The sequence below is a fragment of the Asterias rubens genome, chromosome 17 (genome assembly GCF_902459465.1).
Source record: "Asterias rubens chromosome 17, eAstRub1.3, whole genome shotgun sequence".
In the NCBI taxonomy this organism is placed as follows: domain Eukaryota; kingdom Metazoa; phylum Echinodermata; class Asteroidea; order Forcipulatida; family Asteriidae; genus Asterias; species Asterias rubens.
In genome coordinates this window covers 4,146,806-4,166,915 of record NC_047078.1, presented here as the reverse complement: position 1 = coordinate 4,166,915, position 20,110 = coordinate 4,146,806, and the positions used below count along the sequence as shown (strand labels likewise).

Genomic DNA, 20,110 nt, shown 5'->3' with positions numbered 1-20,110 from the left:
TGGTGGTGGTGTGTGATGTAAAAATACCTCGTCTTTCGCGGGCATTATGGTAATGAGCTGACCGTGGGAATTCTTCGCTTATTATAGTAATGAGGTCAGTGGTTTCAACACAGACCCTACAAGGCTGTCGGCCTGACGGCCGACGCATGCGGATAGTTTACGGGGGCATCGTGTCGTGCGATGTTACGCACAGTGAATACGGGTGGGTTTTTATACAGCGGCGGCCTTTTTTCAGAGTAAATAATTCGACTGCCTTGAGCAAGGCTATTGATAGTATAAAACATTGTAAGAAACTGCTCCCTCTGAAGTTCTTAGTTTTTGAGAAAGAAGTAATTTTCCATGAATTTGATTTTGAGACCTCAGGTTTAGAATTATTTTGAGGTCTCGAAATCAAGCATCTGAAAGCACACAACATTGTGTGACAAGGGGTGTTTTTTCTTTCACTGTACATGATGTATCTCGCAAAGTTTTGACAACCAATTGAGCTCAAATTTTCGTAGGTTTGTTATTTCATGCATATAGTGAGATACATTGTACATCAAGTGAGAAGACTGGTCTTTGATAGTTACCAATAGTGTCCAGTGTCTTCAAACAAACAATAAACAATTAATTTATGCAGGAATTAAAGTTGACCCATAAGCATACAGTGAGTGGAAAAGTAACTCCAGCTACATGTATAGCTTCAAATTCCCCTAGCTGTAAGGGTGTTTTCAAAGCACAAAGCAAGATCATGTTAAATGAATTCTATAAATGTTTGACTTCAGTAACCCCCCCCCCCTTGTCTTCCCACCCCTAGTGAAGTAAAAAAGAACTGCCTAGCAGCCTCTGAATAGTGTCAGATAATAACGGAGCGCTCTGCATTGAATCCCGTGATTCTAGCAGCTTCTTTTCTTTATATTTTGCATCCAACGATGTTATTCTGAAATACATCCGGCCTGAGAGGGGATTCGTCAGCGGCAGTTCGCGGCAGTCATGAAATCTTCTCCCTCTCTCTCTCTCTCTCTCTACCCCGAGCAATGCTCGACCGAGTCTCAAGTTTCCAAACAATGCAACAATTTCAATTGTGGCTCATTTTCAGGATGCTCGATTTTTCTCTAAGTCCACCTTTTTCATTTATCCGGTGTTCCTGTTTGTGGGCATGAAGCGGTGAACATGATCTACCTGGATTATTAATATTGTTTTGTGATTGCATTTATATTCAGACCTATTTTTTCAAAAAGATTTCGGATGCTGCCTTAGTGTTTTCAGGGAAGCGAAAATTTAATACGGCACGAGTTTTCAGCTGTTTACTTTAAAAGCAGTGGACACTATTGGTAATTACTCAAAATAATTGTTAGCATAAAAACTTATTCGGTAACAAGCAATGGAGTGCTGTTGATTGTGCCTTTAAATGTTTCTTGATCACTAGAGGATTGGAATGAAAACTAGTTGCAAATGGTGTACCATCCCTGTGCGATACATTTTTTTTAAATACAATGTAAGAGGATTGGACAGGAAATAATGCATTCTTCACTGATAATCATTATCATACCATCATTTTTAATGGTTGTTCAAAACTAGAAGATTTGAATGAATATGATCTGCATTTCTTGAGAACTAGAGGATTACGATTGTACTGCTTGTAAAAGACTCAGGCCTGATACTTCACGCCCCCTAGTTTTTGCCTCGGTGCCCAAAATGCTCTATACATGTAGTCAAAATTGACAGTTTCCTCATACAGGTGCCCTTTACCAAGAAGAAAATGCCTTGATGCCCTTTCCAAAACCGAAGCATACAGACTGTAAACCTAAAGGCTCCTATCTTCATAGCCATAGAGAATTTCTATCTTCATTGTGGTTTCAAATGTCATAACGCAACTGAAACATTTTTTAGTTAAAACTCAACGAAACAGTCAAAAAGGTGAACACTCTTTTCCTCTCAGAGATCTTTTGTATTCGTTGAAATTCAAGATGATTTCAAGATTCAAGATGGGCGCAACATGGGTATGGAACGGTTTTTTCTCTTCATATTATTCTTCATAGAAATAGAGTAAAGATAATAAGAAAAAGAACAAAGGAAAAGTGTACCTTTGATTTTTGAAACCATTCAAATGTTTCAATTCTTTATAAATGTAGATCATAAATAAAACTGGTCAGGTTTTTAAGATATCGTCAATAATTATGGAGCGAATAAGTATTAATCGTAGGAATATACAGTATAAGAAGTGTCACCTCAGTAACACTTCTTATATTCAAATTTTGTGATAAAAAGCGAACTTTATCCACGACCACAGTACTGTACTTTGAAGTGCAATGTTTCTCAAAATGCATTATACTGTCCAGCGCTGCTGTCCTTCTTATCACATCAGTTTTCATTGCCATGTTATTACAAAACGTATGCAGATCCTGTTGAAAAACTTAAAGGAACACGTTGCCTTGGATCGGTCGAGTGGGTCTTTGAAAATCATTTGTAACCGTTTGTTATAAAATGCATATGATTACAAAGATATTTTAAAAGTAGAATATAATGACCCACACAAGTATCACTCGAAATTGCGTGGTTTTCCTTTTACCTCGTCAACAAACACGGTCGGCCATTTATGGGAGTCAATGTTTTGACTCCCATAAATGGCCGACCGTGTTAGTTCGCAAAGTAAAAGGAAAACCACGCAATTTGGAGGCAAATGTGTGTGGATTATTGCATTCTACTTTTTAATCATCTTACTAACCACATATGCATTTTATAACAAACGGTAATACAAACTCTTTTCAAAGACCAACTCGACCGATCCAAGGCAACGTGTTCCTTTAATAACCGCAATGTCCTGTGTAGAAGACGCAGTTTTCTGACTTTCAAAAGGTCAAAAAACACCTTCTAAAAGAACCAATTACGTCTTATCTGACTGTGTAAAAATGGCCTTGAAGCAGTGTTTTTATAGAGCATCCATCATTTTTTTCAGAAAATGAAAGTGTTCACATACACGTTTGTGTGACGCTTGTATGGCAGGCATTAAATCGCTGGACATTATTGGTTGTTACTCAAAATAACTGTTAGCACAAAAACCTACTTGGTAACGAGCAAAGGAGAGCTGTTGACAGTATACAAGATTGTGAGAAACAGCTCCCTCTGAAGTTACATTGTTTATGAGAAAGAGGTATTGTAATTTCTCACTCAAATAATAAAAGACTTCAGGCATGAGGTCTTTTATTATTATATGCATCTGAAAGCACACAAATTTGTTTACCACATGTACAAGGGTGTTTTTTCGTTCATTATTCTCAAGCAACTTCGATGACCACTTGAGTCTAAAGTTTCACAGATTTGTTATGTTGCCATGGTTGCATGTTCTGATACACCAAGTGAGCTTACTGGTCTTTGACAATTACCAAAGGTATGATTAAAGGCAGTGGACACTATTTGTAATTACTCAAAATAATTATTAGCATAAAAACCTTACTTGGTAACGAGTAATTGGGAGAGGTTGATAGTATAAAACATTGTGAGAAACGGCTCCCTCTGAAGTAACGTAGTTTTCGAGAAAAAGTAATTTTCCACGAATTAGATTTCGAGACCTCAGATTTAGAATTTGAGGTCTCGCAATCAAGCATCTGAAAGCACACACCTTTGTGTGACAAGGGTTTTTCTTTCTTTCATTATTATCTCGGAACTTCGGCGAACGATTGAGCTCAAGTTGTCACAGGTTTATTATTTATGCATATGTTGAGATACACCAAGTGAGAAGACTGGTCTTTGACAATTACTAATAGTGTCCAGTGTCTATAACCCATTCGTCAGCTGTTTGTATGCTTGTACAGATGGCGATTGCTAAAATAGTATTACTAATCATAATAAATTTATTCTTTCTGTTGCAGAAAGTGTGTGCAATTTAAAGTAGAGTATTTTAGGATTCAGAAAATTATGGAAGATCACATTGAATTAACATTATTCATTGCTCCAGATTTTCAAAGATTTGTTATTTTCTGCATATTATGCTGGGATACACTAACGTGAGAATACTGGTTTATAACAAGAAACATCATAACAGGTATGAAGGGATTGTACACATGTACGTAGTGTTTTGGGGAAATTCATTCCAAACCTCTAGTTATCAAGAAACATAGAGCATAAAAGGAGAGTATTAATTTTGTCGGGTATTAGTGAAGAGGAAATTAATTCCAACCCTCTATTTTTTGAAGGGACGGTAAATTGTTGGTTATTGCCAGAGCAAATTCATTCCAATCACCTACTATACATTTGTTATCAAAAAACATATAAAGAGATGCAACATCAGTGGTTATTAGAACAGTAAATTCATTCCAGTATTAAAAGAAATACCTTGAAAGAGAAGAGACAGTAAAACGGTGTTCCCATTGGACTATTTTTTTTACGCTGGCCACAAATTTGATCATCCCCGCCCAACCGTTCAAAACCCCCCGACCCCAGTTTTTTATTTTCCCCCATGTCTGGATATCTCTTTATACTTTTACTGCCCAGATTTTTCAGCTGATATTTTTTTCAAAATGTACAGGTTTGAAAAGATTTTTACTGAAGGTTTTTATTCATGTTGGCAAAAAAAAGCAAGAACAATTCTTCAAATATTGACTTGAGCTACACTGTGCTTAGTTGTTTTAAAAAGTTTACAGAAAATGTCATGTAGGAGTTAAATTTGTTTGACAAAACTATTGAAAACATCAAAAACACACAAACCCTCTGTTTTATAGTGATTGGGATGATATCTTTATTATTGATTTCATATTTGGCATGTCAACAAAACTTTATTAAAAAAAAACTTTTTTTATGTGGCCTAAAGTTACCATGACTGGCTTTGGTGAAATTCTACCATGGGTTCCAACCTGGACCAGTGTTCTACGACATTTGCGTAGGGTTTTACAGCACATTCGTGGTGGTAGGTTTACAGCGTGGAGCTGTTCCCATTGTGCGGCCCTGTTATAGCCATTATACATTTTCGGGACAGAAAAAAATAAAAGTTCACAGATTTACAAATAACTTACAGGGTTTACAGAAGGTAATGGTAAAAGACTTCTCTTGAAATATTATTCCATGAAATGCTTTACTTTTTGAGAAAACATTAAAACAATTATCAATTCTCCACATCAAGAATTACGGATTACAGTAAGCACATGTCATGACACGGCGAAACGTGCCGAAACAAGGGTGGGTTTTCCCGTTATTTTCTCCCGACTCCGATGACCGATTGAGCCTAATTTTCACAGGTTTATTATTTTATATAAAGTTGTGATACACAAAGTGTGGGTCTTTGGATAATACTATTTACCGAAAGTGTCCAGACGCTTTAAAATACCAGGTTATCATGGCTGCGCAGAAGTCAGCCTGTTAGTTTTACATCACGGTCGGTCGCGGTAAGTTGACAGGGGGGTCAGTTAACCATGCCTACCCATTCAATTTAATGTTGTCATTCTACAGAATAGTCGCGGTACTTTAACCAAATAAAGTCCAATAGGAACCTGGCTTTAAAAGAGAAGTACGTTCATTTCAATCCTTCCCACAACTACCGATCAAGTCAAATAAAGTACAATCATTACAGTTAAATCCAATTTCTAAGAAAACCACGTCAGGGGATTGCTAGTTTTGATTGGGAAAACAATTCCAAATATCTAATTTTGAAAACAAATAGTATACGGGGCAGGTTGTGAGGCTTCTGGAAATGCTTCAAGAAGTACCATGAAGCAATTAATTAAAGATGGGATCATAGTCTGGGAAACAGCCCAAAAAAGATATTGTGTCGTTTTTATCCGAAAGCCTTATTGTAACAAAGATAATGATGGTAATTATATGCATCCCGCAAAAGTAATATGTCTGTTGATTAAAAAATGTTGAACATATTTGAACCTCGAAAAAATTGAAATTTACAAATAATCAAGTCCGTTTGGAAACTGCCTTTTCATTTTTTTGTGAAACTACCAAGAATATCCGTTGCTGTTTTCTCTGCAAGCAGACACTGACAAATGACTGATGATCCACATTAACTGAAACTTTCACTTTTAAGTTTTATCGTGTCTTTCTTGATAGTTTGGCCAATATAATAAGTCAGCATTACATCGACATCAACCAATCAGGTAACCAACCAATCTTTAAAGACTGCACTGGACACTATTGGTAATTGTCAAAGACTAGTCTCACACTTGGTGTATCTCAACATTCAATAACAAACCTGTCAAAATTTCAGCTCAATTGGTTGTCGAAGTTGCGAGATAATAAAGAAAGAAAAAAAAAACAGTTGTCAAACTAAGTTGTGTGCGTTTAGATGGTGGATTTCGAGACCTCAAGTTCTAATCTTGAGGTCTCAAAATCGAATTCGTGGAAAATTACTTCTTTCTCGAAATCTATGTCAATGGGAGACTTTCTGGGACGATAGAGGGCAGCAGACTTACCGGGTAAATCCATTGTTCTCAGAATTATGCACATGTTCAGAACTACGTAAACAATGGAAATTTACCCGGTATGTCTGCTGCCGCCTAGCGTTGGAAAGTCTCCTATTCAGAGGGAGTTGTTTCTCACAATGTTTTATACCATCAACCTCTCCCCATTAATCATCACCAAGTAAGGTTTTATGCTAATAGATATTTTGAGTAATTACCAATAGTGTCCACTGCCTTAAAAGGCACTGGACACTATGTATCATTACTCAAAATAATTGTTAGCGTAAAAACTTACGTACTTGGTAACGAGCAATGGGGAGCTGTTAGATACATGTAGTATAAAACATTGTGAGAAATGGCTCCTTCTGAAGTTGTTGTACATGTACATGTGTAAGATAGTTTTTGAGAATGAGGTAATTTCTCACTCAAAAAAGACTTGAGGCATGAACTCTTCAAACATTTTTTGTAGGAATCTTAGAGAACACAATTTTGTGCAACAGTGGTGTTTTTCTGTCATTATTCTTTTGCAACTTCGATGATCAATTGAGTCAAAATTTTCACATATTTGTTATTCAAGGCATAAAGTTAGAATACTTGACAATTACCAAAGGTGTCCAGTGCCTTTAACCACAATGTAAGTAAATTCCATTTAATCGTCGTCATACTGACATTTAGCTTTGCAAAACATATCCCACGGGGCTGGTACGTAATTGATTTGGGTAGGAGGAGTGAAGTAATTCCAATCGTCTATTTTTCCAAGAAAGCTATCGTAAACGGCAAACTGGATATCACAAAAAGTACATTCACTCTAGTCTTGTTCACAAGAAACACCAATCAAAGAGAATACATCTTTGGAGAAAAATACTTGGCACCACAAGTAAACACCTTAAATGAAATGGCACCCTGAATGTATTTTCCCCTCATGATATTAAAAATCTAAAAAGACAAACTGTTGACTTTGAAATGGAATCTTGAAGAGCAAGTTCAAACAAACACCACAATGTTTTTGTCTTCATCCGACATTTTGGGACCAGGAGCTTCACAAGAAGAAGGCGATACTCCCTTTAAATACTTCTTTGCAGAAATGGCTTGACATGTTTTTGAGTTGTTGATCAGTTTTGAAAAGGTCAAGTTTATCGTTTGGGTCTTGTTTTTGCCGAGATTCTCAGCCATTTTCTGGCTCATTGGATGTCTTGACACGCGATGAATGAGCCATCGTTGTGTTGTTGTCAGATCAAAAAAATGACAACGACCTAGGCCCAATTTCATAAAGCTGTATGACACAACAAAATCATGTTAGCAATAACACCATTTTTATTTGCCAGCCTGTAGAGTTTGTTCTTTAGAGAACTGTCTTGCTATATTCTACTACTAGTCTGCGGAGTGGATTTTTCAGATTTTTCGGGAGACTTCTCAGTTCTGAAAAGAACTGTCCTGCTTTCTAACTACTACATGTACCTGGGTTGAAGGTTGAAAATCGGCTGGGACTACTCACTTAGCTTAAAACACATGTTGTACATGTAGATCATTGTTAACTGCACTACCACGGAGTGAGTTCTTAATTGGTCTCAACGTTTCGACTAGCTTGCTCTAGTCTCCATCAAGAGACTGAAAAGATATGCAGAACTGGGCCTACATGAATAGTTGAAAGAACAACTGCAACTGGTGTTACCGCAAACCAAATATATTGATACCTCACCATGCAATATCTCAAATCCCATAATCAAAATCATGCATACTACAAGCCTGATATTGTATAAGTAAACTGCGCCAATAAAGTATCTAAACACTTACAAATGGTCAGATATATCGAAACCTGAAACAGTATGCCAAAAAATAATTATTAATTTTGAGTCACCGTTAATTTCTGCACATTTTGACACATCTTGTGTTGCGCTACGATGTTGTTTGGTGGATTTACGGGCACTTGAGTGGCTTAAGGTCGAATTTCAAAAGTTGCAAAAGCCCCTATTCAAGCTAAATCGTTGTATTGTGACGAGTAAGATCGGCGTTTCTTTTGCTCGCCTTTTATAAATGATGTTTTTTTGGTCGCGTTTTGGATAAATCGGTTGCGATGAACATGCTCACCAATAATTGTCAGTAACCAAGCAAAGGGGTCAAAGATGGGAGGCATACAACAATGGTAAGACAGGGAAAGGTGTTTCAAGATAACAGGAAAGATGGCTCAAACGACCAAACAGGAAAGAGGACGGATCGTTGGTTTGATAGAAGCCGGTACATCGATGCGAGGTAAAAACGTCACCAGCGACGGTCAGTAAATGGTGGAATCGCTACCAAGCTCAGGGAAATGTGGACGACCTGCCAAGGAGTGGCCGTCCGAGGGTGACTTCTGCAGCAGAAGAAAGTGAACAAGTCCATAAAGCCTGACACCACTCTCGAGGGGTTTGCGACGCATCCTGATCAGGAAATGGCAGGGGATTGACCAGGGACAGATCAGAGGTCTCATTGAGAGTATGAGAAGACGACTCCTTGCCGTTCAGGACAATGATGGAGGACACACCAAGAATGGAGGACAGGATAACAGCAGTTTTAGAGTTAAAGATACGGCAATTAATTTCATGGTCATGTAAACAAAACGAGTTTGTGTCTTTTGTCTTGATTTTGTCTGAGTGTGATGCTTATGTGAGTTCCCTTTTGGAATTGGGGTGAATAGGGGCTTTTGCAACTTTTGAAATTCGACCTTAAGCCACTCAAGTGTCCATAAATCCACCAAACAACATCGTAGCGCAACACAAGATGTGTCAAAACGTGCAGAAATTAACGGTGAATAGAAACGAACAATTAAATTTTTGTATACTATTTCAGGTTCCGATAAATCTGACCATTTGTAAGTGTTTAGATACTTTATTGGCGCAGTTTAGTATCACAACAGCAACGAGGGTGATTGCTTTGCACTTTTCACTTTGCAGAGTTCAGCAATTTTTTTCTGCTAAATCAAATAACTCTATGAAATTTTGCCCCAATCGCAGCAGGTTCAATAAACTTTAGACTAAACTATGTACTTGAACCGACCTGATACTTCACAGAAGAAACACCGTGCCCCTTCAAATGCTCCCGTATAAATTTAAATTTTCCTCATTTTAAGCATGATAGGGTGCCCTTTACCAAGGAGAAATTGCCTTGGTGCCCTTTGCCCTTTCAAAACCGAAGCATACAGGCCTGTTACTAGAATAAGGTTAGCAGCCCAAAATGAACAATTTGTGACTGGTATCCTGCTATTTTCTGCTAAGCAGACAATTGATACGCGATGGTTTCTGTTGAAGCAGCGTTAAAAATAATGTTACTAGAATAAGGTTAGCAGCCCAAAAAAAACAAAAATTAACAATTTGTGACTGGTATTCTTCTAATTTCAGCTAAGCAGACAATTGATAAGCGATATTTTCTGTTGAAGCAGCGCTAAAAATACAAGCCAGGCTGGATTTTTAGAGCTGCTTAGGCACAACAAAATTATGCTCACTAGAATAAGGTTTCCAGTTAAAATGAACGATTTGTGACTGGTGTCCTGCTAATTTCTGCTAAGCAAAATTGTTAAGCAATATTTTCTGCTGGATTTATGGACAACTCATAATGTGTAGAAATAATCATGTGTGTTAAGTCAAGAAGTCATTTCCACCCTGTGGATATACATGTACCTTAAAAGTTGTTTACATGCAATTCTGATAGAGTGACAGAACAATATGAACCTGTTGTGAACGCAACAAGCTTGTTGCTGAACTTTTGGTGAAATACATTTTTTCGTGTCCACATTTCGATTCTGTACAGAAAGGCAGAAAACTGCGAGAGTAAACACTAACTGCTGATAAGACTAGCGGACATTCGTTATTGGTATATATACAGTACAGTTGAATCATTGTGCAGCGTTCAAACGGCAGGGTTAAAGGGAAGGTACACGTTTGGTAATTACTCAAAACAAATATTAACTTAAAAACTGACTTGGTAACGAGCATTGGAGAGCTGTTGATAGTATAAAACATACTGAGAAACGGCTCCCTCTGAAGTAGCAACGATTTTGAGAAAGAGGTAGTTTCTCACTAAAACAGTAAAAGACTTCTAATTCTAGCCAGAAGTCTGTTATTCCTATCTGAAAGCACATAAATTCGTCAAACAGTGGTGTTTTTTCTCTCATCATATTCTCGCAACTTCGATGACCAGTTTAGCTCAAATTTTCACAGGCTTGTTGCTTATATGTTAGGAATCACCAAGTGACAAGACTGGTCTTTGACATTTTACCTAAGGTGTACCTTCCCTTTAAGTACATGTATGTCAGATTGTAGGCCACAGAATCAGAGCTCAAACTTTCATTATTTGTTTTTCATTTTTGTTGAGGGGCAGTGGGAATTCACAAGACTGCCTTTGAAATGTACGGTAGAACTTTACAATTTCCTCATAGGGTGCACTTAACCAAAGAGAAAATACCTTGATGCCCTTGCCCTTTTAAAACCGAAGCATACATTCCTGGGGCCTTATAAATGTACAGGTTGTATCTCTGCCCATGGCTACTTTTTGGTGTTGGAGACAAGTAGCCAGCATGCCGTACAACATGGTGTTAATGTATGCTAGATGCCCCGAAATTGACCCAAGGTCACATCAATTCAGTCACGGTCAGTTGGGTGCGGGTACCACTTGACGTGAAAACAACATGGCGGCGCACACATGATTTAGGCATCATCATATAGTATAAATGTGTAGTAGCTTGTCTCATTTTATCATGACACCGTGTTTATCTTCATGAAATTTTTTTTTACCAAAAATAGCAGATTAATCTTTTGTCAAAACACCAGCTCTGTTTGCTGATTCATATGATAAAACCACACCACTCCGCTAAGCACCCAAGCTCTCAAACTGTCTTCCACCATTAGCTCTACCAATGTGCCACCCAACAAAATGGTCACAGTGGATCCGATGTTCAAATAAATGGAATAGCAAGGTGTGCATGATTAAAGGCAGGATATACTTTAAGTAATTGTCAAAGACTTGGGCCAATTATTAAAAAGTGCTTTTAAAAGCAAATAATTTTGCCTACAAAATGTATGCATTAGGAGTAGGATACCAGCATACAATTGTTGCACGCTGTGACGGGGTCCATGGCGTTTTGTACACCTGAGGGGGAAAATGGCACCGAGGCGAAGCCTCGGGTGCCATTTTCCCCCTCGGGTGTACAAAACCCATGGATCCCAACTACAGCGTGCAACAATTGTTTTGTTATACCATGGTAACATTAATATTCCTCTTCTCGAAGTTCTGTTGTTATCTTCAAACATTATTACGACGGAGTATTCATTGTTTAATAAGCAGATGAACAAGAAACAATTCCTGACTGTTCGCTCGAACCCGTGGGTGTTTCCTACACAGCGCCGGAAATCGACCAACACTGGGAACGATCAAGGTGATGTACACCAGTGTATATCACTTTCATGTTACCCGACCCCCGATCCATGTCATATGCGTTTTTGTTGCACTTCACGTGATTGGTTCTCGACCAATCAAACTTTACAGTTTGTTACCGAGGTATAACAATAAGAAATGATACATTTGACATATTTGGCTGGTGCTACATGTAACCTTATTCTGGTAAACATGTTTTTGTTGTGCAACCTGCAGGCTTCGTTTTCGAAAGGGCAATCGCGCACCAAGGCATTTTCCTCCTTGGTAAAGGACAACCTGATGGGGAAATTGCACCATTTCTGTTGGAGCATTTCAAGGGAACCGCGAGGCATTGACCAGGGGGCATCGAGCAATCGCCTTTGTTGCCTCCGTGGAGTATCAGGCTAAACTTTTAGTAAGTTAATGACCTACATGTAGGCCAAATTTCATGAAACTGTTTTAAAAACAAATCAATTTGCTTACAAAAAGTGTGCTTCGCAAAAATTGCCCTGGTCTTATCATTTGTGCCCCTTCAAAAGTTTCACACTTTTAAGATTTTCCAAAGGTGCCCCTTTGCAAACTGAAAATGGCCTTGCCCTCTCCAGTGTAATACTTTAGACCTGCAAAGAAATGCACACTTCCTTTAACAAGCATATTCTACGGTTGACTGCAAAGAGCTTTAAAAACACAAAACAAGATAAACTAGATTGTGAAGGGATTTAATCTAATCAGAAATCATGAATATCATCACACACTGTGAAAACTGGGCCCCAAGGACAAAAGACCAGGCAGTGGGATTAAGAGAAACTGGGCGGGTCAGGACACAATGTGGGCGGAGACAGTGGGAGGGGCACATTGGCTTATAACCAGTGTTGGGCCTGCCCAGAACTAACTAATCAAAATACATTCATCGAGATTGCACTTCAGCAGTGATGGCTCAGTGTTAACAAACAGCCCTATTTCATTTGAAATACAGACCAGTAAAAAAGGTAATGGACAAGTGAAATGACAAACTCATTCCTCCTGCTGCCCAGCAGTCACTCAAAAAGTTCAGGCCACACCCTAAAAGAGCACACATGGTCACGTACATTTGTACATGTAGTGTAGATTCACAACTACGAATAATGAATGCTACATTAGATTCCTTTGCAGATTTTGAGACTATTCTGGCCCAAAGCTCAAACTAAACCTACCAAATACCAAATTGGGGTAGGCACACAGTACTGTATACATGTACTATGTAGGTTTGGGTGGTTATTTCAAGCCATACATACAGTGTGAAGTGGTTTCAGACAACTTAATCAGAGATCATGTTGGTAAACATGCGAGTCTATTTCAATCAAAACACAGTGAACCTAATCTTTCTCTCTAGAATATGACAACACCTCTTTTGATGACCTAAGTTACCTGACCTTGGCCTTGAACATTGAACCTTGACCAACACCCTGACCTTAATGTAAATAACGCTCTTATTGGCTCCAGAGCATGAAGAACACGACACAATAACTTCATGACGTTGACCTTAAAAACCAACACACTCTGTACTAAAGAACTCAACTGAAAGAAAAAGCACCCTTGTCACTTGAAGTTGTGTGCTTTCAGATGCTTGATTTCGAGACCTCAAAATCCAGTTCTGAGGTCTCAACATCAAAATTCATGGAAAATTACTTCTTTCTCGAAAACTACGTCACTTCAGAGGGAGCCGTTTCTCACAATGAATGTTTTATACTTCAACCTCTCCCTATTACTTGTTACCAAGTAAGGTTTTATGCTAATAATTACCATAGTGGCCACTGCCTTTAAACTATTTCGAAGGTGCAATCAGCTTTTCAGAAAAACATTCATGAACTGCGTTCAAAAACCAGTCCTGTTGTACAGTGTTAAAGACTTTTCAGGACTGTTTTATCACATTTTTCCCCTGATTTTTCATCAGGCAAAACAAATCTGAAAACCAAATGAAGTAGGACGAATATCGTGGTTTGGCTTACACTGTGGGCCTCACAATGAACAAAAATTATACATGCTTTGGAACGTTACTAGTGACAAAGCGCTAATATAAAAACCAACTGCACGTATAATGTTAACAAGCTGTTTGAAGTACTTCGCACTACAGTTGACCCTTTCAACAAATCCAATCAGAAGTGTCTAGGCACTACATAGAGCCTGACCTGATGTAAGTTTTATGTAAGCAAATAGTAAAGTTGATCAACACACAAACTTGGACCACTGACCAGCGAACTTTGGCCCTCCAAAGACAACAATCAGCAAAGTTTGTCTACACGTGTGAAAAAATGTCTCGCCATGGTGTACAACAATATTAGTTGGGGTTTATTTTTCTCCCCAAAACACACTCAGCAATGAAGTAAATTAATAAAATTTAGGATTTGGGCCTGATTGTGGTCATCGAAAAACAAAACAAAAATGATCAATTCAATTCCAGTCTGAAAGTTCACTGATTACAAACTCCGCCAGTGTCCAAACACCAGATAAAAACATGACCGTTGCTCCCCAAAACACACTCAGCAATGAAGTAAATTAATAACATTTAGGATTTGGGCCTGATTGTGGTCATCGAAAAACAAAACAAAAATGATCAATTTCATTCCAGTCTGAGAGTTCACTGATTACAAACTCCGCCAGTGTCCAAACACCAGATAAAAACATGACCGTCTGAAATCTTTCTATGAAAGGACAAGGTCAGTTTCGTTTTGCAAAGGGCACTGCCATTGGAAGGTAGTCTGTGGGAAACTTTTATAATGGGGCACAAAGGCAAAACAAGGGGCAACAGAAGCAAATGCCCTCTGTGGCCTCACTGGAAGCCTGAAAACGCCATTTTGAAGACACCAAAAATGGCTATCACTCAATTAGCACCAGGTTATCTCACTGAACTTATTTCACATTACATTCCTCAACGCAGCCTCAGATCATCAAACAAGTGTCTCCTTGTGACACCGAGGACACACACCTCTTATGGTAATAGGGCTTTTTCATATGCAGCACCAACCCTCTGGATTACTCTACCAAAAGCCATTCGCCTCGGTTGCCATTTTCCCCCTCGGGTGTACAAAGCTATGGACCCCGTCGCAGCGTGCAACAATTGTATAATGTTCCATGGCTTAGGAGGCGCACTTTGCATTTAAACAGCTACCTGAGCGGAATGTTTTCAACAGAAATGGTATTTTTACTTGTTTATAATGCACTTGTTCACCATTTTAATGTAATTTTGATGTGTACACTTCTGAACTTTTCGTAATTATCGAGTAAAAAATCAGGCCCCTAACTAAAGGTTTTTTGAAAAACTAAAAACACTTCTGCCGTTGAGAGTGGGCGTCAAAGGACAATGCCGCTGACATCATTTGTGGGAGTTTGCTTTGTTATATACATCCACGCTGCAACAAAGCGGCTTTATCTACTTATGACGTTTTGAGAGTGATTACGTAACGGGGCTTTTCGCAAATCTCGCAGAAAAGCTCTGGACAAGGGCATACAAAATGATTGTTTTTTTACACAATTGAAACCTATTTATAATCATATGACTCGATTTCCTTATTCATCGAAAACATTTTAAGTGGAATTCAGCAAAGTTCACGACTTGACATTTTCATTCAAGCAGGTCTTTAACGCACAGAGAGGAGGGTTAACATGAGTTTAGTTTACCGGTGTACATTTCTTGATTGTTCCCACATGGTTGGCGTGTGCGTAAAGCGCTCGCCTCTCACCAAGGTGACCCCGATTCGATTCCCGGCCGGGGCCATATTATGTGAGTTGAGTTGTGCGTTGGTTCTCTGCTGTGCCACAAGGGTTGTCCAGACCATCCAGTTTTCCTCCCTCGGGAAAAATCAAGCACTTTTGATCTTGGCTGTGCAATGTGGTCATAATGGGTTGATGTGGCTGGCAGCCAAAGGAGCCCTTGCATGCCTGCTTCTCGAACACGTTGTAGCCGCATCCTTCGCAATTCAGCTCTAGCTGGGAGTAAGGATGATTAGCCCCCCAAATTATTATTATTTTTATAGTTGGATTTCCATCGCTTTGTAAGAAATAGCCCCGGTTTTGAGGAACAGCGAAGACTTTATTTGACCAACTGTTCGTCTGCTTATTAAACTACATGTATGCCTACTTTGTCGTACATTTGAAGATGACAACAGAACTTCGAGAAGAAGTTCTAACAATAATAATACAATGGTATAACTAAACAATTGTTGAATTGAACACTTTGACGGGATCCATGGGTTTTGTACACCCTCGGGGGCAAATGGACCCCTCGGTTGTTCAAAACACCATATACCCCCCACACATAAAACCATTGTATAATGTGTCAAGCCACCATCAGCCCCGTACAAAAAGGCATGTCGATACTCCCCATTTTTTCCACCTACATGTACAAATTAGATAATATCTGGAAGTCTGATCTTGACAGAGCTACCAAAATCAAGTCCTTCAGGGCCTGCGTTGAAAGCATCCTGCTATATGGAGCTGAGACATGGACAATAACCCAAAAGATGAATGACCGCATCAACGGCTGCTACACCCAAATGCTGCGTAGAATTCTTAACATCCACTGGCGGGACAAACAGGGAGGTATACGCCAATCTACCGCCACTATCCAAGACAGTAATGCAGAGTTGTCTTCAGTTTGCCGGTCACTGTTTACGTACAGACGATCAACCAATATCGCACCTGGTCTTCTGGAATCCTCCTGGCGGACATCCAAACCGCAGCAGGAGGAAAATGAACTACCCAGACACCATTACCAGAGACACTAATCTCAATCAAACCGAGACCCAACAACTCATGAGGGACAAAGCAACCTGGCACCAACTTCATCAAAGCTGCTTCTACTATTCGGTCCAAGGACGAAGGATGATGATGATGATGATGTACAATAGTAAGCCTGGGCAATCAGTGCAACTTGTGTCGTAGTAGTCGAAACTATTGATTGCTTAGTCAAGTCGCAACTTCCATTTTTTAACAACTTGGTTAATCATGCCACCACGAGTACAACCAAAAAGGTCGCGTTAAACTTTTAATTGATGAACCAATAGTGTCACTCCCGACTACTCACGACAACATAATTTACTTATGAAACACAATCACTGCAGATATCATTGACAAGCTTTAATCCAGTCAGCGTGAATATTACTATGTATTGCGCCTGAGGCAAACATGCCACGATGTACTACTAGAAACTATAAGGCTCCCTGTGAGCCTTATAGGGGTCTAAAATTTTGGACCTCCTTAAACGCTATACGATTTTAAAATCAGCGTTGATAGATGAAAGTTTTACGACCGTTCGCCATCAATAACTAAAATTTCCTTTGTACTACACACCCAAAACTTTCACCACACAGTCTGTTGTTTTTCTACCGAATCGCACGTTTTTTTTACTTCTCTATATGCTAAGCGCTTTATTTTTTGGTCACTTGGTTACCAAGCACTGTACACGTGGGCACCAGCCTACCCGCTTGCCGAACTGCCGAACCACTACCGAGTTGGACTAAATCATTTTGTAGAAGGGGTGTTACGCGGCAAGACGTGCGCGCTGTGTGCTTACGATGCCCGGCGTTCACGCATAGTGCACACGCACTGCCGCTTAACACCCCTTCTACAGAATGGTTTAAATAGCCCAACTCGGTCGTGGCTTGGCAGTTCGGCAAGCGAGTAGGCTGGTGCCCACGTGTATTGCACTTGGTGACCAAGTGACCAAAGATAAAGTATTGAGCATATTGAGAAGTCAAAAAACGTGTGATGCAGCAGAAAAACAACAGTGAGTACCGAGCAGACAATGTCCTTTTTTGAAGATGTTTTCTAATCTAACAAAAAGGCCATACAAGCATCAGAAATGTATATCGAGTGTGTGGTGAAAGTTTCGGGTGTGTAGTACAAAGGAAATTTTAGTTATTGATGGCGAACAGTCGTAAAACTTTCATCTATCAACGCAGATTTTTAAAACGTATATCGTTAAGAAGGTCCAAAATATTATACCCCTATAAGGCTCACGGGGGAGTTTCTAGAAGTAGCCATAATGCATCTTGGGATTAGTGTGGAAGCCATGACTGTTTGAGGCGCGACTACTCTAGTCAAGTAGTCACTTTCACTAGTCACGCCAGGCCTACAATTATGTCTTTCAAAAGCACTCCGCATCAGCTAAAAATAGAAGCATACCCGGATCTCAGACAATTTCACTAACGTACCTTTCTCCACGTTTATGTTTACTCGCGTGTACTGACTACATGTACATTACGACATGTATTACTAAAAACAAGTGCCTGTAGCACGGGCATTGATTATCGCCAGGGCCCAATTTTATGGCTCTGCTTACCGCCGAATTCTGCGCTTACGATCACGATTCCCCGCTTACGTGCAAGCGCCAAATTTCTGCGCTAGCCTTGTAAGCGTAGAATGCCTAGTGACGTGGAGTACGCACGCACAGATGTCAAAAATCGCCGCTAACTCGTGAAATACGCTTGCCGTAAGCACAGAATTCCCTGCTTCCGTAAGCGCCGATTCTCTGCTTACGGTAAGCAGAGCCATGAAATTGGGCCCTGATCATTAAGTAGACATTTGTCCGACAGCCAGGCATTCTGAGCATAAAGTAAAGTTACATCTTTATTTATGGTCTTTTGTCATGGTTGTTGTGATCTTGATATAATGATTGATCAGCTCCTTACTACAGCCAGGAACAACACTTAATAATGAGTGCACAGACAGGTTGCAGCATAATCCCATCCTAATATTTTGAATAAATTACTCAATAAGCTTTTCAGTTATGGTTAAAACAGCTGAGTTTAGTATACAAATATTGACTGCTTCGCGTGCTATGGTTAAAACTATGACTCCCGAGGTGATCCCAGGAGCGTTCTATTTTCCTGAGGCGAAGCGGAGGGAAAATAGAACGCTACGGGGATCACCGAGGGAGTCATCGTTTTAACCATTGCACGAGTAAAAGCAGTCAATATTTGTTTTATAACACCCCAAACATTTCTTAATACTGTGCTATTATTATTAAGTTACAGACCTGAATGCTACAATCCACGGACGACGCGAATCAGACTGAAAAAACTTTTACTGTGCTGCATGTAGTGTCGTGCAATCCGAAATGGTTACAGACTATTAATTTATCATCCTCGTACACGCAACGGACGTCTGGGTAATGCACGCCGTGTGCTAGTCTTCGGACTAGCGCACGGCAAACCGACGCACTATCACACGGCCGTCGTCTAGCAAAACTACGACATGTCATGTGACGCGCTCTAAACCAATGAGCGGGGAGAATACTTATACGGGGTGTTATAATGTTCACTACAACTCTGCTGAACCGTCATATGCCCGTTTACTAACGAAACTACATCACCAAAACTTTTTTTTAAATACATTTCCCCTGCAGTCTGGGCTGGCAGTGCCAGTGAGTGGTGGGTGGGTGGTGCAGTGCAACTGAGCATGCTGACTTACTGCAACTTGTGCAAGTGTGCAACTGCAATGCCAAGTGCAATTGCAAAGTGCACTGCATCATGCAAGTGCAAATCTGCAAGTGCAAACTGCAACTTTAATTTTAATTTGGCAACCCACCATGCCCACGAACGAAGTCAAAACCGAGTCAAAATAAGGACCAACGTGTCCTTTTTTACCAAATAAACATCAAATATTATTAACTCAGTTAATCATTATCATTTAACAAACGTCGTTGCAAAATTCGCCAAGTCGACCCGTCAATTTTCTATGCTTTACACGTAAACCTAACGCACTGTATAGCAACATGTGTACCATGGTACAACACACGGAACACGGGATACCATACGCACAGTGCACAGTGTACAAAACTCGCTCTCGCCCCTTGATTTCCAATTCACGAGCCTCAAAAAACTCAATTTTTACCTTTGTTTTTGTGATGACGTGTGTGGCTAGCTTGACGACAGCAAAGTTCCCCTTTCCTATGGTCCTTTCGATCTCATAATACCCAACTCGGACGGGAGTTTTGGACCTACCAGTCCCAGAAATTGTGGCAGTTTGGCCGGGCATTCGCCCACCGCTCGACGCCATGTTTGGGGGTTTTTGACATCTGACGAGAATTTATGTATTTGATTATTATAAGATATTGCACTAACTCTGCATGCACACTGTGTGATCTGTTGCCCTGTCTTGATTTTGGCCAATAGCTAAAAAAGTCTTGTTCTTCATTTTTTTACTCACCCGCGACAGACAATTGAAAGACCATTATATAATAATTACAATCATTAAAAACCAACTAATTGGGGGAAGGTCACAAAATGAAACCTACTAAATGCAGTGCGGTACTCAACCTAAATAACAATAAGCAAATAATTTCGAATTCAACGAATAATACTGCA

At 39.6% G+C, this 20,110-nt stretch overlaps 1 protein-coding gene across 3 annotated transcripts in view; it reads right to left on the bottom strand.

Moving 5' to 3' along the window:
• LOC117301399 (serine/threonine-protein kinase SIK3-like) overlaps positions 1 to 19,801 on the bottom strand; it is a 54,669-nt gene extending 34,868 nt beyond the window's left edge. For all 3 annotated transcript variants that reach the window (XM_033785357.1, XM_033785359.1, XM_033785358.1), the window contains exon 1: positions 19,638 to 19,801. In XM_033785357.1, the coding sequence (XP_033641248.1) occupies positions 19,638 to 19,781 (144 nt within the window). In that variant the 5' untranslated portion in view covers positions 19,782 to 19,801. The remainder of the gene's footprint in view (positions 1 to 19,637) is intronic.
• Between the last annotated feature and the right edge of the window lie 309 nt (positions 19,802 to 20,110).